General features: G+C 34.3%; 1 protein-coding gene across 14 annotated transcripts in view; it reads right to left on the minus strand.

The window, feature by feature from the left end:
- Positions 1 to 25,237, minus strand: part of NEK10 (NIMA related kinase 10) — a 122,222-nt gene that overhangs the window by 64,719 nt on the left and 32,266 nt on the right. For all 14 annotated transcript variants that reach the window (XR_014316789.1, XM_082752103.1, XM_082752098.1 and 11 more), the window contains 4 exons: positions 24,145 to 24,220; positions 9,290 to 9,419; positions 8,587 to 8,657; positions 3,360 to 3,573 (listed from right to left, as the gene is read on the minus strand). Coding sequence is in view for 13 of the 14 variants with exons in the window: in XM_082752103.1 (XP_082608229.1) it covers positions 3,360 to 3,573; positions 8,587 to 8,657; positions 9,290 to 9,419; positions 24,145 to 24,220 (491 nt within the window). In the remaining variant the exon portion in view is untranslated. The remainder of the gene's footprint in view (positions 1 to 3,359; positions 3,574 to 8,586; positions 8,658 to 9,289; positions 9,420 to 24,144; positions 24,221 to 25,237) is intronic.

Below are 25,237 nucleotides of genomic sequence, written 5' to 3' on the forward strand. Positions count from 1 at the left end.
CTTTCTCACCCACATTCAAAATCATAGAATTATAGAATGGTTTGGATTGGAATAGACCTTAAGGATGACCTTGTTCCAACCCCCCTGCCACGGACAGGGACACCTCCCACCAGACCAGCTTGCCCAAAGCCCCATCCAGCCTGGCCTTGAACACCTCCAGGAATGGGGCATCCACAGCTTCTCTGGAAAACCTGTTCCAGTGCCTGTGCCTCACCACCCTCACAGTAAAGAATTTATTCCTAATATAGCTGATCTCAATATTCATCATTCTATATTGTTTTGGAGGTCAACTGAACATTCTAAAGAAAAACACACTTTGTCATACAAAGTGCAGGTTTTTACCTGATTTGTTTTTGGTGTATTGGTATTTTAAGCTAAAAAAATGTGGCAGTAGGAAAAAAGTTACTCTGCTTATATGCCAAATAATATGTGAACATACTTATCAAGGGCTTCTAAGCATTATTTTTAAGTTAACAATACGTCAGGATATGTGCAGTAAATATGCTAATAATTGCTGATGGCCATGTACTCAAATGTTTATTTCCAAAGAACTAGAAGTAACTTATTTTGATTTTTTTTGTACATAGTCAAAGTAATATCTACACTTTACAAATCTAGATATCAGAAATAAATAAATAAATAAATAAATAACAAAAAAAAAAAAAAAGAAAAAAAGAAAAAAAAGGGGGAAAAAGCAATAATATTCATATTTGGTTATTCTCATATCTTTAAAGGAAAATATTAAAAAGATACTTTAATTATTACTTAAAACTACTGTTATTTTAGGGCATTATGTGAGATAATTACTACTACTATAACTACTGGTTTAGGTCCTTTGTACTCTGTGTTGTGTCAGCAAATTTTAACCTTTCAGAACTAAACACACTAACTCTATTAAATATCTCTCATCCTTACATCTGCACCTATTCTCACCTAAACAACATCTATAGAAGACAAGGAAAAATAAAAATACAGGTAAGAAACTCATAATGATTCTCTTGCTAGGATTTTCCTCAGGAATGGATTCTGTGCTATACTTGTCAGGCAAGGTAACTGAACTTCTTAAGCATCATCTACTGACCTTTCACATTACCTACTTATCAGTTTCCATACTTGTCTTAAACTATTTATAAAACAGATTTTGCTCTGGCTGTAGAAGACCTATGCTGCATAGTTCCATAAGCAAGGACACAGAGCATGCACTTTATTTCAGAAACATTCACAATGTGACACAACTGGGATGAAAAAGGAGGCCATAAGTACATTTAAGTGGGGAAAAAAAAAAAAAAGAAAAAAAAAGTAAGATAACTGGCTTCCACAAAGCATTGAACAACATGGCAGAAACACTGAATTCCCTAACACCATGGAAAAATGACAAATTGCCTGGCTGTGGAACTGCCAGAGCCTCGACTAAGATGAATTAGGTTGTCCATACCTGACAAAGTTTTTATTTCAGGAACAACTGCTTGTTGCTTGATTCTTCCCAATGTTTTAATTCAGAATGTTGTCTTTTTTTTTTTTTTTTTTTTTTTTTTTTCTAATAAATCCTCCAATTTCATAAAGTTTTCTTATGATAGTGAAAACAAGGAAACAACATGGCTCCTTTTGTTTCTAAGCTCTGTAGCACTCCTCTGAAATTTGGAAAATTCTATCTTGATTTGTTGTGTTTTACTTAGAGCAAGAACACAGCCAGGTTTCCCACTTCTCATTAGCGAGCCATACTCTCTCAGCTTCTGTAGTGTTCTGAATCTTTCTCAGAGTGTCCTGTTTTTAGCTGTTTCATTTAATACACAAAAGAAAATATGCAGTGGAGTGGAAGTAGAATTACAATATTCCTTTCTTGAGAAGACTAGCCATTATATCCTAAAACACAGAGGAACTTTCCTCTTCTTTTTGTATATAGGTGTATTTTTTAAGTATTTATACAAGAATTTACACTCTAAGTGCAATGTAAAGTTATGAGTCATATCATATCTTACAAGTATCTGGATAGAACACTTTTCTCAAAGCAGGATAATTGCACTGAAATCCAAAATCAAGCAGCTTTATATCCATAGGTGTTTTTGCAAATTTCATCATATCTATTCAAGAGAATGACTAAACCAAGATTTGAAAAATAATGATATACAACAAGTTTCCAAACATGTAGGGTAAGAAAACTCAATAAATATGGAAAATAATTGTTCATAGTGCTTTGCATTATAAATCTTATCTTTTATCTTTATTCCATATTCATACCTCTTACTTTTCAAACCGCAGTGGGTTTTTTGATTTTTTTTTGGAAGTTGTTGGCAAATTTTTCATTGAGAGAAAAAAAGAGTGTATAATACAAATACTTATCTTGGATCAATAGTTCAAAAAACTACAGAAAAAAAAAAAAAAACATCAATTACTACAAACTTTCTACTCAACCAGGCACATGAAGACAAAAAACATGTAAAAAAAATACGTGTTTGGAACCAGCCATACCTAAAAAAACTTTTTTACTACTTCAGTGCAAACTATTGAGCCCTGATAAAAATAAAAAAAAAAAAATCTGTTTTTTCTGACCGTGATACAAAAGAGTAGTGGTGTAAATCACAACTTCACTTTATAATTACCTTAACAATAATTTACACAGGAAAAAAAAAAAAAAAAAAAAAAAAAAAAAAAAAGCCTTTTTAAGGAAGGCTTAAAGAAAATTAAGAAAATTCTCCAGGATCACATACAAGATTGTTTCATTATGTAAAATACTGAATCCTTCACGAAGAGTGCTTAAAACATAGCCTGAAGCAAACAAAAGAACTTTAAGTATTTCATCTGAACTGTATCAGACAGTAAGAAAGCACTAGCAAATACCTTATCAGCTTCACTGCTCTTTATCTAGTAATCTGTAATTAAAAATTATGTTTATATATGTTCCATTTTCTAGGTGCCATTGTTTGTGAATCATGCAACAGGTTATGCATTTGTTTCACTCTAGCTAAGTGTATATTTTCCTATTCACAAATATGCAATATTAATTATTATTTAATAATTTATTATTATTTAATAATTTATTATTATTTAATAATTTATTTATTAATTATTAATTGAACATTATAAAATTCTATCAAAACAGCAAGTATGTTCATAATAAGACCATTTTCCTAAGTGAAATAACAGTAGGTTTTAAGTTACTGTTATTTTTGCTGCACAAGCATGTCCACAAAAAAAATGAATGAATAGCGGGTTAAAAAATTAAAAGTCTACATGGAAAAATGTTTTAAGATAATGGGTCTTTTCATTTTGATTTATTTTCTGCCAGTATTATTGTACCTTATTTTCTCAGATATGACACACAGTGATAAGCAAAAATAAAGCCTAGTATATGTACGTACTTGTGGTAAAGTGGAAAGCTGACGGTGACAGGTTACTGCATTTCGATTAGCCTCCATGAAGTACCTCTGGGTTCGTCTCCTCTCCCGCTCCATTTTCTTCTCCAACATGAGATGGGAGGTGGATAAAACATCCAAGTATTTCATCATCACATCAGACAGCAGAGAGCTGACCTCCACTATGTCTGGACGTGTCTCTGCATCAGGAGTCAAGCACCTATACAAAGAACCATTCTCTAATGAATACTGATTACTTCTTTCTTGGAAGCCGTTTCCTACCACTGCATTCCTCCATTGGTATTTATTAAACCATGCTGGCCAGCACTTGAGATAAAACAGAAATTTAGCAAGGTAACAATTTCAAGTTCTTATGCACTCAAAGTTCACAAATGGATACAATTCAGAAAGGCATAAATAATTTTAAGCAAAAAGACTGAAGGGAGAACATCTGCTAGCTTATAAAAATGTTATTGCCAAAGTCTTCACAGTGAGAAAATTATCAAGCAGCATTTTCCTGTTCAAGAGAGACGTAGAAGCTGTCACAACAGACTGTACAGCAGGTGCACAAAGGGGCCCAAAAACTCTGCTCAAGCCAGTATGGGACAGCTTGACACTGAGCAGCCTTGGTATTAACACGCCACAGAGCACAGTCTCCAGCATCAGCTGGAATAATTGTCCTTGGCACTTCAGAGTCACCAACCCAGACAGAACTGCTATGGGAGGATGCTGCTGTGCAGGTCTTGGGCAGGGAGTGCAGTATGTGCTGTCAGTAGGATGTACAGGAGATTGACAAGATCTTCACAGAGACTCTGCAGAGATAAGAACTATAAATAATGCAAAAGAGGAGGGAAATCTAGATATTACCCTCAAAGGAGCAGTGGACAGAGGCTCCTGAGATGGGGGGAGGCTGAAGGTTTGTGACTTCTGCCAGCAGAAGGAACGCTCTTTCTCTGAAAATCTGTAACTACAGAATAGGTACAGTGACCTGGGAATGGGTGAGAAGGATCAAGAACTAACAGAGGACATACCAGAGCCAGATGAGTCTGAATCAAGTGTCACAAATAAGAAGCAGCAGCTGACAATCATTTAAGATTCCCTGTTGTGGGGAACAGAGGCACCTATCTACTGATCTGACTGTGAAATCTCTTGTTTGTGAGGTGTTTGGGTTCAGGCTGTAGTGGAAAGACTAACAAGACTCATCTGACCTTTGGGCCATTACCTTGTTGCTCATCCATATGGACACCAATGATTCTAGGGACAATTCTGAACATACCAAACATGACTACAAAGTATTGGGACCAAGAGTGAAGGGGAAAGGGCTGAGGTAGTGATCTCAATTCTTTCAATGTGGGGGAAAGGCTCAAATCAGGGTGGAGGCAGCCTGCAGATGTCAACACCTCACATGGTGCAGTCAAGAGCTTGTGTGTAAGGATCAAAGGAACAGATCCAACATGGGTGATGTTATGTTAGATACCTACTATAACAAGCACACAAAGGACAAGTAGGTGACTGGGAACAGCCAGGATGGATTTACCAAACTCCAGCCATACCTGATGAACCTGACTTGCTCTCTATGATGAGACTGCTGGAACTGCGGACAACAGGAGGGCAGTACATGCTGTGTATAACTTCACTGTAGCAAGGCATTTGACACAATATCCTACAGTATCCAGATGACTACAAATGGAGTATGATTACAATTGAAAATGATTGCCTGAACTTACTGGCTCAAATAGGTATGTCATCAGCAGTACAAAGTCCAGATGGTGGCTGAAAGTAGCACCCTTCAGGGATTGATAGTGGGCTACTAATGTCTTTCTTAAAGACCTAGAAGACGGGATGCACTCTCAAAAAGCTTGTGAACACTAAATTGCAGGGAGCTGTTGACACACAGGGAGCAGGGCTGCTATCAGAGGGGCCTGGACTAGTTACACAGAGATCTGATTGCTATCTTTATAATGGAAGAGCATGGTGGTTTATCCCAGTAGGCAGCTAAACACCATGCAGCTGTTCACTCACTCCCCTTGCAGTGGAATGGAGGAGAAAATTGGAGAAAAAGAAAAAAAGAAAAAAAAAAAAAAAGTAAAATTCATGGGCTGAGATAAAGATTGCTGTGTAATAATAATAATAAAAAGAATATATAAAACAAGTGAAGCACAATATAATTGCCCATTACCTAATGACCAATGCCCATCCAGTCCCCAAGCAGTATCCCACCCCTGGCCAACCCCCCTGTTCAGTTCTATTGTTCAGCAGTACACCACATGGTGAGGGACATCCCTTTGGACATTTTGGGTCAGCTGTCCTGACTGTGTCCCCTCCCAGCTTCTTGGGCACCCCCAGCCTCCTTGCCGGCAGGGCAGCACAAGAAGCAAAACAGTCCTTGGCTCTGTGTAAGCACTGCTCTCCAACAAGTACAAGCATTGACATGTTATCAACATTACTCTCATCCTAAATCACACAACACCATACCATACAAGGAAGAAAATTAACTCTATCCAAGCCAAAAACAATACAGACAGTATAGAAAAGATGGAGCCAGATTCTTCACAGAGGTGCACAATGATAGGGCAAGAGAAAACATACATAAATTAGGACACAGAAGAGTCCAATTAGATATGAGGGTTATTTTTACTACTAATATTGTTATTATTACTTTTAAACCCAAAGGTGGATAAGCATTGGAAGAGAACCCGGAAAAGTCGTGGGATCTCTGTCCTTCAATATTTAGAACTCAGACAAGATCCAGACAAACCATATCTAATTGTCTCTGCTTTGAGCAAAGACCACTGGGGTCAATTCCAACCTAAATTACTCTGCAGTTCTGTGTTTCATCTTTCAGGCACTCTAGGGAACTGTTTAGTAACTGTAATCAAATACGATAAGGTTCATTTTTAAATCCCCAGAATATTTTGTACATAGGGTAAGGTATGAAGGCCATCAGAGACAGTTCTTTATGTGCTATAAATTGTCTTAAATCTATTAACTCCAGTTGACCTGATAATTTACTATGATTTGCTTTCAGAGTACTATTGACCAGCTAGCACACAGACACACTTGACCCAACACCCTTCTTCAAAGAAAAGCGTCACTGAATGATTTTATTATTTCTAAAACAGTACAACAGTGTAACACATGTAAAGCAGCAGTTTTAAAAATGTTTTTACAGTACCTAAACTTCTGGATTTTAATCTCATTTTTTTGTTGTTTGTTTGTTCAAATATGCTCAAATTTACTTAGGTAATCTCTTTAATTATCATAACTATCTGTTTAATTTAAAATTTTAAATTTCATATAAATAGGAACAAGTTTTTCACCCTTAAGAACTGTCCCATTTGATTTTTCTTCTGATTTTTAATTCATAGAAACTGGTCAAAATTTCCAAGAACCATGGGGGCTATAAAAGATTTCTGATAGGTCTTTAGACTATTTCCCTTGTATCTAGAAAGAAACAATTAATTGATGACTAAGCACTGAAAGACTTTGGTGCTGATAATTCTGGAATTTTCTTTACTAGCTTAATCCAATAAAACTGTCTTTTAACAATAATAATGAATAATGACAATACTGAATGCAAATTTTCAGTTGCAAAATGAAGTTTTTAGTTTTCTAATCCTTATAATTGATTTATTGTTTTTACATATGACATTCATCTTTAACAGGCATTGTGTTTCAGTCATTTGGAAATTTACTTCCTCATTTCATGTTTTCTCATCTATACTATCAAAAATCTCCCTATTACTGCATTTATTTGCTGTTCTTTCATTCTGCCTAAATATATCACAAAGTATAAGATAAAAACTAAACATAATATCTCATTTAAGAACTAACTCAGAGTAAGAGAATCAATAACACTTTTAAAATGTTATGCTACCTGTTGCTTTTAAAATAATCTGGGAAATGCTTATGAGATAGGAAAAAAGCAATGATAATTTTTCATACAAATGCCTATCTAGTCATCCATTTAAACCAGGTAGTCCCAGTATAATAATGAAAGGAGCATAAAGATATGGGACTAGAGAACTTGTTTTAATACAGCTGCTACATATATAATTACAAAGAGTAACTCAATAATTGACCTTGAAAGAACCATACTACACAGTTTCTCATCATTATCAAGACGAGAAAGAAGGAAAAGACAGAGGCCAGATTCTCACATCATAGCTTTATCTAAGTCATTGATAAAGATGTGTTAAAAATTATAAGTGATTGTAACACGTATCAATACTGATATATATACTGCCTTGAAGCTATTTTCTGGATACATTTGGAATTATTGCATTATTCTTAAATGGAGAACAATGAATGAGTAAAGCCAGTTATTCTGACTACAAATACCTGTAAATATTTAAAACTATTATTTTCAGGACCTTTGAAACTTAAATCTTAGTTGTATTAGCTCCTATCCTCTCCACTGTAGATCTTCATCCTCAAGGTCTTTAAATAACAGAAACATTTATTTATTTTTTTTTTTGTACAATAAAACATAGTATTAAAATGTTAGTTTTTGCACTATAAAGTGCTTTTTTTTAGAGATGGAATCAACAGCTGATTGAAAAAGAAAGCTACTTTTGTTATAAGTGGAGTTTTTCTAAAGTGGGCTATCAAGGGAGCTAAATCTCTTAGGAGTGCACTCACTTTCTATACTTTGCCTTACATATAACATTATCACGAGGAATATGTAATCATAGCTAAGAGAAAAACGTGATGAGTGAGTGGAACAAAGAAATGTTTGCCTTTTCCTCCATTACTGTGTATTTTCCGATTTGTTAACAGTATTAGAAGTTAGTGGGAAATGTATTTGTCAGTCACAAACACACAAAGCTATGAATGTGATCATACATTGATGTATAAAAAAACATTTTGCAACAGGGTTACCTACTTGACCACAAACTGCTCTTAGAAATTACTCAAAATGCTGTAATCTATGAAAAAAAAAAAATAATTTGATGTGTAGGGGATCAAGTATAGCACTGGTAGTGTTAAACTTCAGTAATGATTCTACACTGTCTTGCTGAATGTGCTGACTCTACTGGCATGCAGTTTTTAGACCTCACCTATACCGCACGTGTTATTAGCAAGGTGAGTGGATACCTCCATTAAATAAGAAGACAAAAACTAACAGTTGCTAAAGTCAGCAAAAGTCAGTGTCTTATTGTCACTGCTGGAAACATACAAAACAAAACATCCTTTCAGCAAGATATCAAAATAAAACTAGATGAATATCTACCTTTTAATAGTAAGTGACACTTTTTCAGAGTACAGTCCTTCTGGCACAGGTTCATACACAGCCCCTACTATCTGGAAAAAATATCTATAGTTAATTGAAGAAAAAAATATTAAGTTTTTTATTTGGAAATTTCATATTATAAATATTTGTTCTTGAAACAACTTGATGGGCATTACATCATCAGCTCTAACTTGAAAAAAAAAAAAAACTTAAAACACGTCTTCTAATGCAGAATGTCAATTCAAATCAGGTATTCACATTGATGCATTGATGGACATAACCACTGTAGATCAAAGGCCTGTAATATCTGAATAAGGGAAACATAACATTTTTACTTTTTTTTTTTTATTTGTCATCATGTCCTAAGATAATACACAGCCCTATCAAAAATCCAATATTATAGTACATTCAACATCTTTTATATATTTAAATATCCTCTCATATAATGCAATGATAAAAATATACTAGTCTGAGAAGTAATAATATGCTTATATTTGCAAGCAATTTCTGAAATTAGAATGACAAGATAATTGCTATACTATGATACTATGAATTGATAATACTATAAGCTATAGTATTAACATACTATAAACACTCCTGCTCACTGGTCCAGAGAGCATCTACAACCTTAAATATGAATTCTCATGGATCTAGCAAAAACATAGAAAAATAATTAGTAAATTAATCTGGCAAGCCTGAATACCTTAGTAGCCAAGGAGAGCATATTGGTGCTGTAAAATGGTGGGTTCAGAGTTGCCATTTGATAAAGGATGCATCCTGCAGCCCATACATCAGCTTTCTCTCCATACGGTTCACTCTTCACAACTTCAGGGCTAAGTAAAAAATAATTCAATCCACAAGTGTTTAATTAATAGTTTTCACATAGTGGTAAGGTGATTAAAAAAAAAAAAATCCTTAGTTACTCACTAAAACATATTATCAGAACATATACAATTACTTTCAAAAGGTTGCATTTTCTTTACCAGCCAAGTTCTTTAAATGGAAGTACAATTAATAGATTTTCTGCTTCTACTACAATTCTCCTCACAACTCTAGTAGTTTAAATTTTGTTCACTTGTCCTTTCCACTTATTTCATTTTATAATGTCTTTGGAATTAATGGATACAAATTAACTAGAGGATTCAGAACTTGCTTATGATGAAGGCAATTCAATAAAATGCACTAGAGAATGGATAAATATATTACATCCTGTTGCAACTCAAATATCTGAAAGATTTGATTCACATTCCTAATTTAGAACACTAATGTATCTGATTTTACTACTAATGTGAGAAAACAAACATTACTCATGATATCATTTCCATCCTGCTAAAACTATTATAATGCATTCTCTGTGATGACACTACATGGACACTCAACAGCCTAATGACAATTTAAAAAATCCAGTGAAAAATCCATCTAAAGCAAATGAAAGAAGGCAGTTATTTCAGTTTTGACTCAGTACAAAGCAGGCTCCACTTCTTTCTCTTAATTTCTTCAGTACTTTTCATAAATCTGGAAGACAATGATTTATAAGGATAGGGATATTCTGACACTGGAATTTAAGTTTTAGCAGGAAGTAAAGGTTGTCTCACATGGCGGATTTTTCACTTGACATCTTCACTCTATTTAGAGATGTAAAACATACTTGAATACTTTCATCTGTAAAATCAACTTGAAACCATAGTATTTTTTCCTTTTCCTTCCAGCTTAGAATTTGGACTCACTTGCAACGTTCTGATTACACTACAGATTATCTTTGGTAAAGTATCTTTTTTGGAGATGAGAGGTACTGCGTAAATTCAGTACTGGATACAGTCTGGGTAAAGTGCTAGAAGGTATGCTGCTGGTATATACCAAATAAATGAAGAAATCACATGAAAAAAAAAAATCAGATGACGTCCCTTAGACAAACTATTATGTGGAAGTGGTATTAAATGATCTTAGCAGAACAGAAAGTCAAAAGGAAGGTCACAGTGTGGGGAAGTGATATAGACTGACAGGTCAGACATTTCAGGTAAAATTATCAGGCAACATAAAGATTTCTGTGTGAAACCCATTTAACAATTTCTCTTGAATTTTGCTTTTGTTATTATATAACAATGGGAGAATAAAGGACGTTGAATATTAGAACATAATAACCTTTCTGGAGCTGGACTGTCATTATTCCTCATTGTGACACCAGTTCTTTAGCGGACTTGGTAGAAATCTCATCTTTAATGTATTAAATGTGTCTGTTAGAGCAAAGATCACCGTGGCAACTTAACATAAAGATGGTTAGCTTAGTAACAGCCCCTGACTTAGTAAACTTCCAAGCATGCTGCTATACAGAAAACTGAATCTGATTTGAATTTTACAATCTTTCATTCTGTGACTGAAAGTGACTAAATAACATTAAAATCCCAAACTGAGATTATTCAATCCAAATTGATGCATCTATGCTAAAAATAATATGGTTGCATAGCCATCACTGAAAGAATATGCTGAAGACAAAGGAGATAGGGAGAAACAGAAGAAACCTTAACTTGGCCTGCAGAATCTTGTATCCATGAACAACAGGGAAAAAACCTAGCTTGGTATTCAGAACAAACAGCGGTCCATTGGGCTGGTGACTAAGAAAAAATGTATTTGTTCTTACTATGATTTGGAAATCACAGAAAAAAACGGACAGGCTTTTTGAAGGTTGCAGTTATAACAGTTTCACAAAAATGCTTGAAATTAACAAAGACATTTGGTCTGCTTATTCATGCTGAAAGACTTCTCATTTTAACTCTAATCCTTTTTTTTTTTTTTTTTTTTTTTTTTTTTTAATCAAAAGGAGGACTCACAGCAGAGTACTACCTGATCTTTCCTTACAGAACAAATATCTTTAGCCAGGAGTCTCTGATATTTAGCACATTAGGATCACCAGTACTTTAAATACATACTGTCTGCTTAAGAAATATGGTAAACAACTGAAGTAATATTTATCTAAGATGACCACAACATTTTTACAGAAAATCTAAAATCCTATACATATATGATATTGTGCTTTCATATAACCAATGAATTCTGTACTTCAGATTTTTAAATAGAAATTTAAAATATTTTTTATTTACTTTTAAGAGATGAAGTAGTGAAATCCCTCACCATGTTCTAAAGGCATGCCTCACCATCTGCTAGTTAGAAATGTGGGTGTCGTGCAGTACTTGTTGACTAGCAAAACAATTTTGCAGTCAAGCTGCACCTTTTGGATCTGCACTGTTGAGGGATGACAGAGAAAGTTCCCAGTTCTGTTCTTGTGTGCACTGCTGCCCACAAACAGGTGGGTGGTGGGAGTACATACGGTTTCTCTAATTCAGTTGACAACTGTGTATAAACTCTCACTGTCTGGTCAAGACCAGAAAGAATTAGTAGAACCAGACTTTGAAATTTATTCCATAAAAATCTTTAAAAAATCTGTCTTAGCAACAAGAACAGAAAAATAATTTAAGGGGGTAGCATTGGTATGGGTTTCGTTTTATTTGTAAAAGCAGGCTTCTTCCTTTAATTCTTAGATTAAGAGATTTGGATTGGACAAAATAGGACAGTGGCATTAATTAAATTTCTAGCAAACAGATGTGCACGCCATAAAATGCATTCAGTGTAAAAATAAAATACTTAAAGGGAGAAACTCTGAGCTGATAAAGAATTTAAATTTCATCGCTTCCAGGGCTGATCATACTGCTGCAAAGCAGCAGTGCAGATGCTTTACTCTATGATATCCACAGTCTTGAATATTATAAGAGGCAGTGGATACTTTAAAAAATTGTCATTTAGTGCTCGCAGTTAACTTATTCAGAATAATTGATGCAGTTTTCTTCTAGGTTTACAAATCACTGTTCATTTCAAAATTACATATTCAAGCAGAAAAGGCTTACTTCAGCAGCATTATGTTAGAGTCCTTCATTGAACAAATGTCCATGGCAAAAGCAAGGCTAAATCCATCTAAATGAAAGACAGAGCTATATCCGCAGAATAATTCTCTAAATTCTCAGTATCCTTGAACAGACTGGTTTACAATTGTTTCTCAGAAAGCTCACTCTTGGTCATCATATGAGCATTTCTTTTGTATATAACAACAAATAGTCTTCAACACCAGCAGCTTTAAAATGTCTTGAATTTGATACAGGCATCTATTAATCCAAAGTTATTTTTTTTCTTTTTTTTTTTTTCCTTCTGAACTACTCTTATGAAATTAAAGAGTTATTTTAATAGACAAGATAACTTTCCATATTATTCCCCCCCCCCCCTCTTTTTTTTTCTAGGGTGAAAAACAAATAAAATCAAATCTTATCAGTATCTGTTCTAGTTATAACACAGTACCATTTCACCAAATCATCTCTATATGGCCTTGTAGATATTTTTACAATCAAATTTTCATTTATTATTTTACTCACTGATATTATTTTGTCGTGGTATTTATTTAAGAATATTTTAAACTTTACAAGCAGACTTTAAATCTGGATTCTGATACATTAGTACTATCATGTACCTATACGAAAGATAACTATCCTGCAAGGTTTATCCTGTAAGATAACTAACCTGTATGGTCTTTCATGGTCTCATTAGTTTTTACTGGATAAATGTTCCAATATGAAGGAAAAAGTTCTGAATTTGGAGGGGAAGGAAGGAAGGAGCCGAAAGAATGACAGTTTCAAAATAGCATTAATTTTATAGAGCTTCTAAGGCTTGTAAGAAATGTTGTCAATACTATCAGGCTGACTTTACATGAGACACAAGTGAAGATTTCCCATGCTGCAGAGAACTTCAATAAACCAAACTTGAGTTGTCTTGGTACAGTGTTTACTGGTCTAAGTGTTTCTGACAGCAGTTAAGTAAGGGCTGGTGTATGTCACCCTATGAAGAATACACCCAAGGAGCATCTTCAAATGAGACATGACTTCAGCTAGACAGTTATGGATTAAATGAACTAAGAATGATTCTTCAAGACTAACTCCCAGAAAATTTGATGGCTATAATGAAAGTGAAAAGAAATAAGAAGCAAACACTGCTGCAGAAGATTTTAACAATGACTGATAACTATTGCTTTTTATCATTATCATTCTTCCAATTAATTATTTACAGTTTGATGAATCACATATCACAGAATGGTAAGGATTGGAAGGGATCTCAAGAAATCATCGTGTCCAACTTCCCTTGCCAAGGTGGATTGCCCAGGTTGGCGTCCAGACGGGAAGGAAGATGAAGATTCCTGCAGTTGTATTGTTGGTTCTACAAATGCTCATGCATAGAAGCCATATCTTGTTCAGGAAGCTACCCGAGATGAAAATAGTTATACGCTAGAAGAGTATCAAATATGCTTATTTTATTCTTCCTCCCCTACATCTACATATTGCCATTTCTCCTATGGACAAGTTTGCTATATACCTTTTTTTTTTTTCCTTCCAAACACTAAAAGAGTCTTTGCAGCTTCTATTAGCTTCAGATATTCAGATATCTTTACTAAGTTATCTATAAAATAATGTTTGTTGTGAATAATCTTTTTAGTTGTCATTAGTTGTTGGTATAACTCATCACAGCCAAGTAGAAGAAAGAACTTAAATTTCCACTCACATGACAGACCCTACATTTTACTAAACTGCTGCAGGATACTCACACAAAAGTGAGTGTCCTGAGAGTAGTATAGGAATGTTAACTACTCTATAATCAGTTCTTTGAATCACAGAAGGACAGGGGATTGGAAAGAGAAGCTAATCACAATACCTTTGTAGAAAGAAATCAAGGAAAACAGAAAAGCAGTTGCTGCTTGTCACAGACTTTTCTCTGGACAGTTTGCTGTAAGTTACCGGTTACGTTCAGCATTGTAGGTTCACAGTTACTACTTAAAGCAACAAAAGAAAGAAAAGGAGCCAAACAACTGATGGCTTAAATAAAGAGTTTCTGTGAAAATTGTTAAAAGCTATTTGCATTTCTCACCTATAAGAAGAATTTAACAGAAGCCTGTTTGGGATATTCTGTCTATGCCTTGATGACGAAGCTGGAACAGGATTTTCAGAAACTAGTTTGAAATTTTGCCTTCACAATTTTCTATTGCTAAATGTATTCTCAAGTAATTATAATTTATTACATTGTCTACTAATTTGTATATATGTTTCTCTCTATAAATGATTATTTTTTTCTTGCAAACTATTAAATATATATATAAAGTTTCTTCCTCACAAAAGACACCCTTTCAGATGTTCTAAGGCACTTCTAAAACTTCCATCTGTCAACATTCTCTGTGGTAGTCCAGCAAGTACAATGTTGAAGTCTTTTGCTTAAGTATCAGCGGCATGTAGTAGAACCAAAAATCTGCCAAAAATTCTCCTTACGTACTTGGAAGTAAGGAAGATACCAACATTGTTTGAATATAATTATGCCAGAAATCTGTTACCTGGATAAACAAATCTATGCTTAATTTGACAATGTGGAACATAAAATTAAACTTAAAGAACATGACATCTACCTTATGCTCTCTAAACAAAACCAACTTCTCTTCAAGTATCAACAGTCGCTTTTTTATAGGGAGAGAGATTTGTGTGCATATTTATACATACGCATATTTGCATGTATGCATGTATCAACATACATATATAGTGCTGCTCAAAGATATTTTGGGGCCTGTAGTGTGTAAGTGTGTAGACCTGTTGGGAAAATATCCCATAATGATACAATTCAGTTTGAATTTCGCCTTCTTGTCTGCATGCTGTATCTGTTGATCTAGAAAAAAAAAAAAAAAAAAAGCTTGCTATCAATGTGTAAAACTACTACATGTTTCTAGGCTTTTACTTCTTTCAACAACAATTGAAAAAGCCTTGCAGGCTCTATTAACAAAGGTAATGTTTGTATTACTGAAGAATGCCATAAAATTTACAGCATTAACCATAAATTTATGGCATCTAATTAACTTCAAAACATGCATAGCTGTTTCCAATGGTTTTATGACTGAATTTTCAAGATTATCATATGTATCTCTGAGTAAATGTAAGGAAAAATCAAAGTATCATCAAGATGAAGTTTAGTGTTTTAGTATTACATGCAGAGCTTCCAGGAAGCATAAAAAAAGAAAAACACATCAGAGTTCTAATTTATACCTATTATTCCTTCAGACACATCATGGAACAAGGTCTAAAACAGCAAGAGAAGTTATAAGTCAGATTCTGAAACCTACAGAATAAAAATCTCCCTTTAATGTGATTTTTTATGGATATTACTAAAGACAAGTATCACTACCTGGTCCACATATGTAGTATTCTTATGCATACAAAAATATGTAGAAGAATGTCAAGCTGTCAGTTTTAACAGAAATGCTGTAGATAAATTGATGTGGCAAAGTGCTACCCATGAACATAGAAACCGAAGCATTCATATCCTAAAAAGTACTCATAACATGCATCTGACAGATACTTCTAAGAATTGATTTCTTCTAACCAGACACATTTTCCAGTGAACTGCAACTACAATTTCACATAAAATACTTTGAGGAATGGCCTTAAGTCTTAACAGCTCAACAAAAGAAAAGTTCTTTTTCCTTTTATCTATGGAACAGAAACTTGGATGTTTAAAAATGGTCAAGGTTTTTGTTTATTGAGCAATATGCCTTCCAGAATTAACTTCATGCAGTGTACTTTGTACAAATAACCTAGCTTATCGAGAAATCATATGAATATTTAAAATTGAAAGGGAGACATGGGAAAACAATTATGTGCTAGAAGATGACCACAAGCAGTAATTAATCCAATCGTATAGCAACTCTAAAATAAACATAAATCCTGAATTACCGATTTCACATGTGTTAATTTCACCTAACTTTAAACTCCTGTAAATTAGATTTATGCTAAGCTAGTACTCCAGCTCCCTCTGCAGCAAATGGAGAGAGAAAGGCATGTCAAGAGGTTGATTCATCTCATCCTAAAATAGATAAGGATGTTTAAGACACATGGGATGAAATTCATTATTGAAGTGACTATTTTTCTCCATCACTTTCAGTTGTCATCTAACTGCTTGACTTGAATTAGATCCCCAGTTTTTGAATGAGCCTCTAGAACTATAAGTGTGGAAAATACCAGTTGCCATTGTGAACAACATAATTAAAGGCAGCTTAACTCCAGATGGTTAAACTCATAAAAACTATTCAAGTATTAGCAAATAATCTTTTTTTTTTTTTTTTTTTTTAACCTTTCCCCTCCTTCAGTTGAAACACAATGTCCCTTTTAAATAGGACCCTGGTAAGACTGTCGATACATCTCAAGCAGAAAATATGGTCACTCATGCTAAGAGAGGAAACAGAAGGAAAGACTACTGGCTGCTCTGCTTTCAGATGACTCAAACACAAACAGCTCGTTCTTCTAGGCCCTTTTTAGCATTTCTTACTAAGATGCTTATCCTATTTCCAACTCTAATTATTTCACTGTATTTCAATTATCCTGGAAGAGTATTACAAATATTCGTTCTCCCACTTGCTAGCTAGTTCTTGACTTGGCTGTTCTTTGAGTCATATAACTGGCATACCTAATGCTGCCACCAGCATTTTTTGGGCCACATCTGGCCCGCCATTCCTTGAAATAAATAGTCAACCTACCACTACACAAAGATAGAAATGGTGAAAAGAGGACAGCAGACAATTAAAAACCAGTATTAACATTTCTCTAATGAGACATGGCCTCTCACTGCTCCTGTGCTTACTCTAATAATGCCTCCATAAAGTTCAAGAACCCTATTGTTAGAAAGCTATGTGCTTTCACTGATTTTACCACTGAAGAATCATAGAATGGTTTGGATTGGAAAGGACCTTAAAGATCACCTCATTCCACCCCCCCCCACCACGTGCAGGGACACCTCCCATCAGCCCAGGTTGCCCAAAGCCCCATCCAGCCTGGCCTTGAACTCCTCCAGGGATGGAGCATCCACAGCTTCTCTGGGCAGCCTGTTCCAGTGCCTCACCACCCTCAGAGCGAAGAATTTCCTCCTAATAGCTAATGTACAGAAAAATCACTAACTATTCCATGCACGAACCTGTCGGAGGGGGGAGGGGAATTAAAGGGATAGAACAAAACAAGGGAAAACTAGGGCGGTTTGACCAACCCTTGACAGAATTTTAAAATCTGTCTACTATGAAAAAGCAAGCAACTGAACAAAAGCCATGCCAGAAACTAAAGCTCAAGACCCAAGTGAAAACAGGAAACACATTTAACTGGTGACAAGTGATATAGAAAAACAGCAAATACAGTATTAAGGAAACATCAAAGACAGCAAGTTGATGTATAATGGCACTAGAATTTGAATCCACACACCATGTACTAAAGAACAAATAAAGCAGAAAAAGAAACAATAAAGACTTAGAATCTGTAAAGGTCTATAAAGATACTAATACAGCTGAAATCTAAGATAGAAGAGAATAGGGAGTAGGGAACCAGAAAGAACAAACACTAGAAGTATTCCAAGTCCTGCAATTCAGATGTCAAAGTAACACATAGCTCATTTAACGTTACTTAAAAGAAAAATAAGAGAAATAATTCTAGCAAATAAATACACATATCATTGGACTAGAAGATACTTACAAGCTCATAACATAGTTTGATGAAATGACTAATCTTTTTTCTAACAAAGAGTTCAATCATTATGATCTGTTCCAAAGGTATTATAAATTAAAAGTCTTAAACCACTGAGACAAAAGACATAATTAATATATATTAAAATAATTGTTATACAAGTTCTACATAAAGAATTATTTCCAAGAAACACGTTTACAATCTGTTGTCTTGGTAGACTATTTTTTCTTTCAGACAGCAGTTTAAATTCATCATGGAGTTTACAAAGTCATTACATATTACATTCTTTTATTTATTTTTTTCTTTCCAATTCTGTATTCTCTCCAATGTAGTATTAAATTATGTTTTGTGGTAGGGACTTCCATCATCTCCACTGGAATGTTATTCCAGAAATCAGTACAAAGATCTTTATGCCTTTTCTTTTCTTTTCTTTTCTTTTCTTTTCTTTTCTTTTCTTTTCTTTTCTTTTCTTTTCTTTTCTTTTCTTTTCTTTTCTTTTCTTTTCTTTTCTTTTCTTTTCTTTTCTTTTCTTTTCTTTTCTTTTCTTTTCTTTTACATCATCTCCAGTTTTACTCCCACGTATAAAGAGGGATAAGGAGTAATTTTAAACTGAAAGAGGGACGATTTAGATTCGATATCAGGAATAATTCTTTACTATGAGCAGGGTAAGATACTGGAACAGGCTGCCTAGAGTTGCAGATGCCCCATTCCTAGAAGTGTTCACCTCCCACTAGATCAGGTTACCCAAAGCCCCATTCAGGCCAGGCCTGAATGGGGCTTTGGGTAACCTGATCTAGTGGGAGGTGTCCCTGCCTATTGCAGGAGGGTTGGAAAGAGGTCATCTTTAAGGTCCTTCCAACCCAAACCATTCTATGATTCCATAATGCTGTGTGAGACTGGATGTGGTGTCGAATATATTTCAAATGTGAGGTGACAGCTGCTATTTAGCCAAACTTGTTACTTAATAAAAATTATATAAAATTAAGGCATTTAGGTGTCTTTCTATAAGTCAGTCACTGTCAACTACTCTTTATGTTCTTCCTTGAAGTTCATACATGTACAGTTTCTCTTTTTAGCAATGGTATCCTCATAATGAAACAATGTTCTATGCAGAGTTGTGCTGTAGTATACAGACAGTATTACCTGCCTGTCCTCAGCTATACTATGCATGAGGATTCCCACTCAAATTGCACTGGACTTTTTGCTGACACATTTTATTATAAACCTATGTCTAAACTAAAACTGCAACATCACAATTACATTTCATAGCTATATTTCATTTTCAGAGTGAATTAATCAACTTTCAGAAGATCCTCTTATAAAAATGCGGTATTAATATACTGAAAGGATTATTCAACTTCCACCTCTTTTCTAATCAAACCAGGAAATGTTCTCCAGAAGCCACATGTTCTGTGAAACTTAGGTAACATAATACAGTATACAGAGTGTTTACTCCAAATTAAGATCCAGGAATCCTCCTTCACAGCTAAAAGGATGATGGACGGAAATACAATATTACAATTACCAGGAAATACAATGATGTTTCAGAAACATCATGTTAAAACTCCTACTAGTGTAGAACATTCTTACCTAGTTTTTAATGATGCCTGAAAGGTCTGCTCTTCTTCATGTTTTCCCAACAGTTTTCCAAATCAGTCAAGTCCTCAGGGAATTATGATGGGAATCTATATTGCATCCCAACCTTAAAATTTACAGCTTTTCCTAGAGTTTTTCTAAAATTTCTGTACACATATACAAATGCAAAAGCAGTTGTAATCATGACTCAACTAACTTTTACTTACATGTCTTGGTCTATTTTTGTTGCACCCCCTTCATAAACTGAAGATCCTTTTTGTGAAACAAATAAATGGTGGGAATACATGGAAGGAAACATTGTACTCTACATGCATTTACAGTTTGCACTCTCTTCTGGGAAGGCTTTCAAGACAGCTTGATAATAAAGACTCTGTCACCACTAACTTCTAGCAGATTGTTTCTGGTGACTTATGAGCTGGAACAACATTTCAGAATTCATTATCAATTCCCTAAAGCAGTTCATTTCCTCAATTTTTAATGTATTAAGTGTAAACAAATCCATTTAATATATTTTGTATTCTAAATGTACGCATTGCTGGATTTTTTAATTCAAGGACATAACCAATTAAGAGGAATTTAATTAGTATGACAGTAGAATAAAAATAGCATGAAGTAGAATTTTAAAACATCACAATTACAAAGCATAATTGTATAATCCCCTCTCTAAACATAAAACAGTGTCTGGTGTTATTTAGAAAGACTCAGTTTTTGTCAAATTGCATTAGCAAATGGATTCGGGACTTCCTTTTACAAGTCAACACCAAATACAGTCAATGTTTGGTACACACAGAGATATGCTTTTATCTAAACCACTTTGCATAATGCTGTAGAGCCAAGTCTCAATAATAAGTATCAGACACTGCTTATTTTGACATTTATTGTTTTGTTTCTGTACTGCTCCAAGAAGGACAGGCTGCATTTCAAACTACCCAGAACTATTTTCCCATCAATTTAGAAGAAAGCAATTTCTGTGACTCTAAAATGACAATGCTGCCTCATAGCTCTTTCTCTCCACCCTTTCCTTTTTTTTCAGAAGGAACATTAATTCCTGCTTTTGCAGGAATATGCTGTTCTTGTTAGATGTGAATTCCCAATATTTTGATTATTTTATAGCCCTCCACCTCTATTTAAATCAGCCAAAAATAAAAATAAACTAGTTCAAGCACTGATTAAGTCTATATTCTCTGACTTTTGCTTCATTGCCTGTGTTGAAAAAATTCAGTCAGTTCATTCTATGTGAACAGGTTTCTATATCAAAAAATCTCTGTCATTCAGAGTACTAGCCATGTACCTGGAATGCAGAAACCCGTGCATTCAGTTGTTTGCAAAACTTTTTTAACATTCTTAAATGATTATGGCATTGGAAAGACTTTAGTGGTTTACCTGTCACTTTAAATATTACTCATGTATACATTTTAAATAAAAAGACATCGGTATCCTATCCACATTCTGTCTTCTGACTGCATACAGGCAAGAATCACTGCTTCCATGATTTCGCCTGTGGAATAGAACTGACAGCAAATGCCCCAAAAGATCACTTACTGAGAGGCTGCAATGTATCAGTGAAATGTTATCTTCATGCCTACTTCTAAATAAGTGGTCAAAGAGGTAGAAAAAGAACTGCCAAAATCCTAGCTCTGATGCACTCTTCCATGTATGAAGACAGGGTATGAGAATAATAATAAATGTGGTATAAGCAAACATTAATATATATATATATATATATATATTTAAGTCTACAACAGATTTCCAGAGCTACTCTCAAATAATAATTATCTATAATATGATTATAGAATATATATAATAATATACATTGCATATTGTTATATATATATATTATAAATTATAATATAATAATTACCTAAAATATGAAAAGACCCAACAACATCAGCTAGATTTGGTACAGAATTGAACACGAGAAAAAGAAAATCAATGTTGACAGGACACGAAAATTACAGCTCAGTGACCCTGAGGACCTTTGGTATATGGTTTGGAACCTGACACTTCCTAATACTGCTCTAACCTGCAGACACTTTACCCACAACATGTTTAAAAGAACACATTAACTTCCCATAGACAACTTTTCTGCCCAGTTGTAAGTGAACAAAAATCAATTTTTATTATCAATTTTATTATTTATTTATAACTCATCTCTAGAAAATGGTTATATGGAATTAATTATACCAAAACCTTGCTAAACTAAACTATCCAAACTATCAGCAATGGCTTGTCCTATGCTTCAGGAGAATTTGGGGAAGCAATTAAGGCAGCATTGCAATTGTCTTTTACTCACTAAGCAGCAGCAGCATACGCATTAGTCTTTAAAGTATGGACTTGAACATTCAACACATTACAAGGGCTAACTCTTGAAGCCATTTTAGATTTAGTGACTAAGGGATTAAGTGTCAATCACCACCATTCTGGCAGTAGGACATCACAAGCACAAGTTTCAAAAGCAACAATATGAATTATATTCACCTGGTGAAAGTCTGAGTTCTTGACCCACACTTGTGATTTGGAAGAACCACTGGTTCACTGGAACTTTTAACAATTTATTACAAGCACATGGGCCAGGAATTCAGATAGGTACATGGCCATCACATGTGGTCACCACAGCAGAAAAGAAGATTGAAGAAGACTGGCATCAGAAAAGGCTTATAAATGTCTGAGAAAGATACTGGCAGTGCCACGGCCACAGTGATGATATTAGGTGAAATTTAAAATTTCACCACTTCAATGTTATTATTATTATTATTATTAGGATATAATGTTGTGTCAAGTTTTTCTCCTGATTGGCAGGTATTTTGTAAATGAAAACTTCTGACAAAAACAGTAATGCTATTAAAGACAGCATGTTAGCATGTTGTGCAACATTCTTGGCTTGTGTATCTCTCATTTGCTGTATTTTTTGTTTGGTTTGGTTGGTTGTTTTTAAATTCCCTAGGCCAAATAAACTCCACTTTATTTACAGGAGCTGTAAAAAAATGTAATGGGAATTCACAGTAATGCAAATAAGAGCAACATAAAGTCCATAGATGAAGAAAGCCAAGTTCTGACTTTAGAAAGCTGAACCCTGATCAGAAGCAACAGAGTTGCTCTGAAGAGAAGGAACAGCAAGGGGGTGTATATAAAAAAGGTGTTACAAAGAAGCTGGGACAAGCCTGTGCAGGAACAACGAATAGTTGGTCTGCAGTTCTCCAGCTGAGATTATAAATATGTTCTCCAGTTCTCTAGTTGCATTTTAAATACATAATAAAACAAGAGAGGGCAGGCAAAGCTTAACCAATAATTTTGCACTGGAAGAGAGATCCAGAACTCTGGTACTGATTTGCAATTACTGAATTAATTTCTGATGTTAGAATTTCAATCATCAGAAATTCTGAATGTAAATGACAGGCCCAGAACACATCAACTGCTATTAGGTGAATTAGTATTCAGGCTTAGTGCTTTCCACTGTTTACATATTTACCTAGATTACACTTTCTTGCTTTTGTTTGCAATACAGTGACCTCAGTGAGATGGCATGCTGTAATCATACAACGCAAAAATAAACTCCGTCCTGCCCACAATCAAATGTGTTTGGGACAATCTGACATGCAGATAAGTGCTGTAAATTACACATGCTATAGACATACTGAGGTGAACCTTTGGGACAGGAAATGTCATCTATTCCATGTTCTTGAGAGAACAAAACACAAGGCAGTAGTAATCTAGGAAGTTAGGTAGCTATATTGGTAATGTAAAATTAACACAATATGGTTGCTCACTTTTGCTTGCTCACAAATGGGATGACAAAGGAAACTACAGCTCATTCTGCACATTGAATGTATTGTCTGAGGTAATATTTTGTAGTCATTTCTGCATTTACTAAACGTAAATTACAAACAGTATGTGTTCTGCTTTCCCAACTTTGAAATTTTGAAACTATGGATAATATTTTTTATTAAAACCAAATACCTACTGATCCAAAACAAATACACTAGTAAAAACTTCAAGTAATTTTCAGAAGTTAAGTTGTGTACATATACAATGTAACTGAACACCAACACCACAGTTACCTTAAGAGCCACTAAAATTAATTCATATTGTTTACATACATCCTTTTATTCCTTGGAAATGCATTTCTTTATTCTTAAGGGTATGGGTAGATGAATAAGTTATTACAGAACTGCAGATATTTCATTTTTCCACCAACCTAGCCCACAGTACCAATACCAATATGCAAGAAAGGGCAACTGAAAAATAGGCTGGGAATTAGCTAGGACAGAGTAGCTGTGGGTGAGTAACTTGCGCCTTGTACCTTACTCCATTGCAACTTGCCTATCTGCTCTAAAAAAAATTACCATGAAGATGGAAATCATTTCACTATGATGTATGCAGTAGTACTTACCAGGAGTACAGAATGGTTCCCACTACTGATGCGAGTTTGCTGTTTTCTTGCTTCTGTTTTGCAAGACCAAAATCAGCTTAAAGAAAAAAAAAAAAAAAAAAGTTTCACACATCAATGACCACCCTCTCTCAAATGATGATTGGTGCTGTTAGGTTCACAACAACTGAAAAGCTGAGGGATGGTGAAGGGGAGGTTGTTGGTTTGGATTTTTTTTCCTCCTTTTATCTTTTACATTTAAAATTACAGTATAGTACTATCTTCCTACCTCCACATAAAACACATAAATTAATAACTTACGTTTGAATCAGGTCTACTAACTTTAGAAATATTATAAATAAATACATCTCCGATACTTTCAATACAAACTACAAGATCAATTACAGGTTTCTATTAGTATATTTGAATGACAAGTACATGACAATGGTAAGTATCATCTAATAATTTGAGATACAACACCCAAATTAATTGAAAAATAATGTAATGACAGTTGTAATTATTTGGTTTTCCTTCAAGTTATAATAATCAGATGGGAAGGACGGACTTTTAATTCAGAATTAAATTCAGAAATTTAATTTCAAAGTACAAGGGGTCTACTAATATGAAAAGTTCAGATTCAAAAAGATTGCATTAGTTAAGAAATAATGAAAAATCTTAGCATTACCGTATGGGAAAAGCTATAGATTTAGATGATCATGCAGTTATGTTAATATAAGTATCTTCTGTCTAATTATCAGGTGTTCTTTCACAAATTTGTCACATAATCTTTACCATACTTCAACCTAAGTTTCATGAAAGCAGCTTAAGTTCATTTTTCTGAATTCAATAATATATTGAATTTCAATACTATACTGCTGTCTCAGTGCAACAATGCAGGTAAAATACATTGCACTTTACTAAATCCAGGCACAGACAGCAAGGGAAAATCATTGCACTTGTCAAAGTTTTATAATAAATTCTTCATTGGAATTCTACTTTAGAATTGGTAAGATTTGCAAAGTAAATTATGTTGTTTAAAAGGTTCCTGTTCTACATGGACCCAGGATACTCTTAAGATAAATACGACAGAAGCCATTACATTCCCATTTCAATTGTT

The sequence above is a fragment of the Aythya marila genome (genome assembly GCF_965140915.1).
Source record: "Aythya marila genome assembly, chromosome: 2".
Lineage (NCBI taxonomy): Eukaryota > Metazoa > Chordata > Aves > Anseriformes > Anatidae > Aythya > Aythya marila.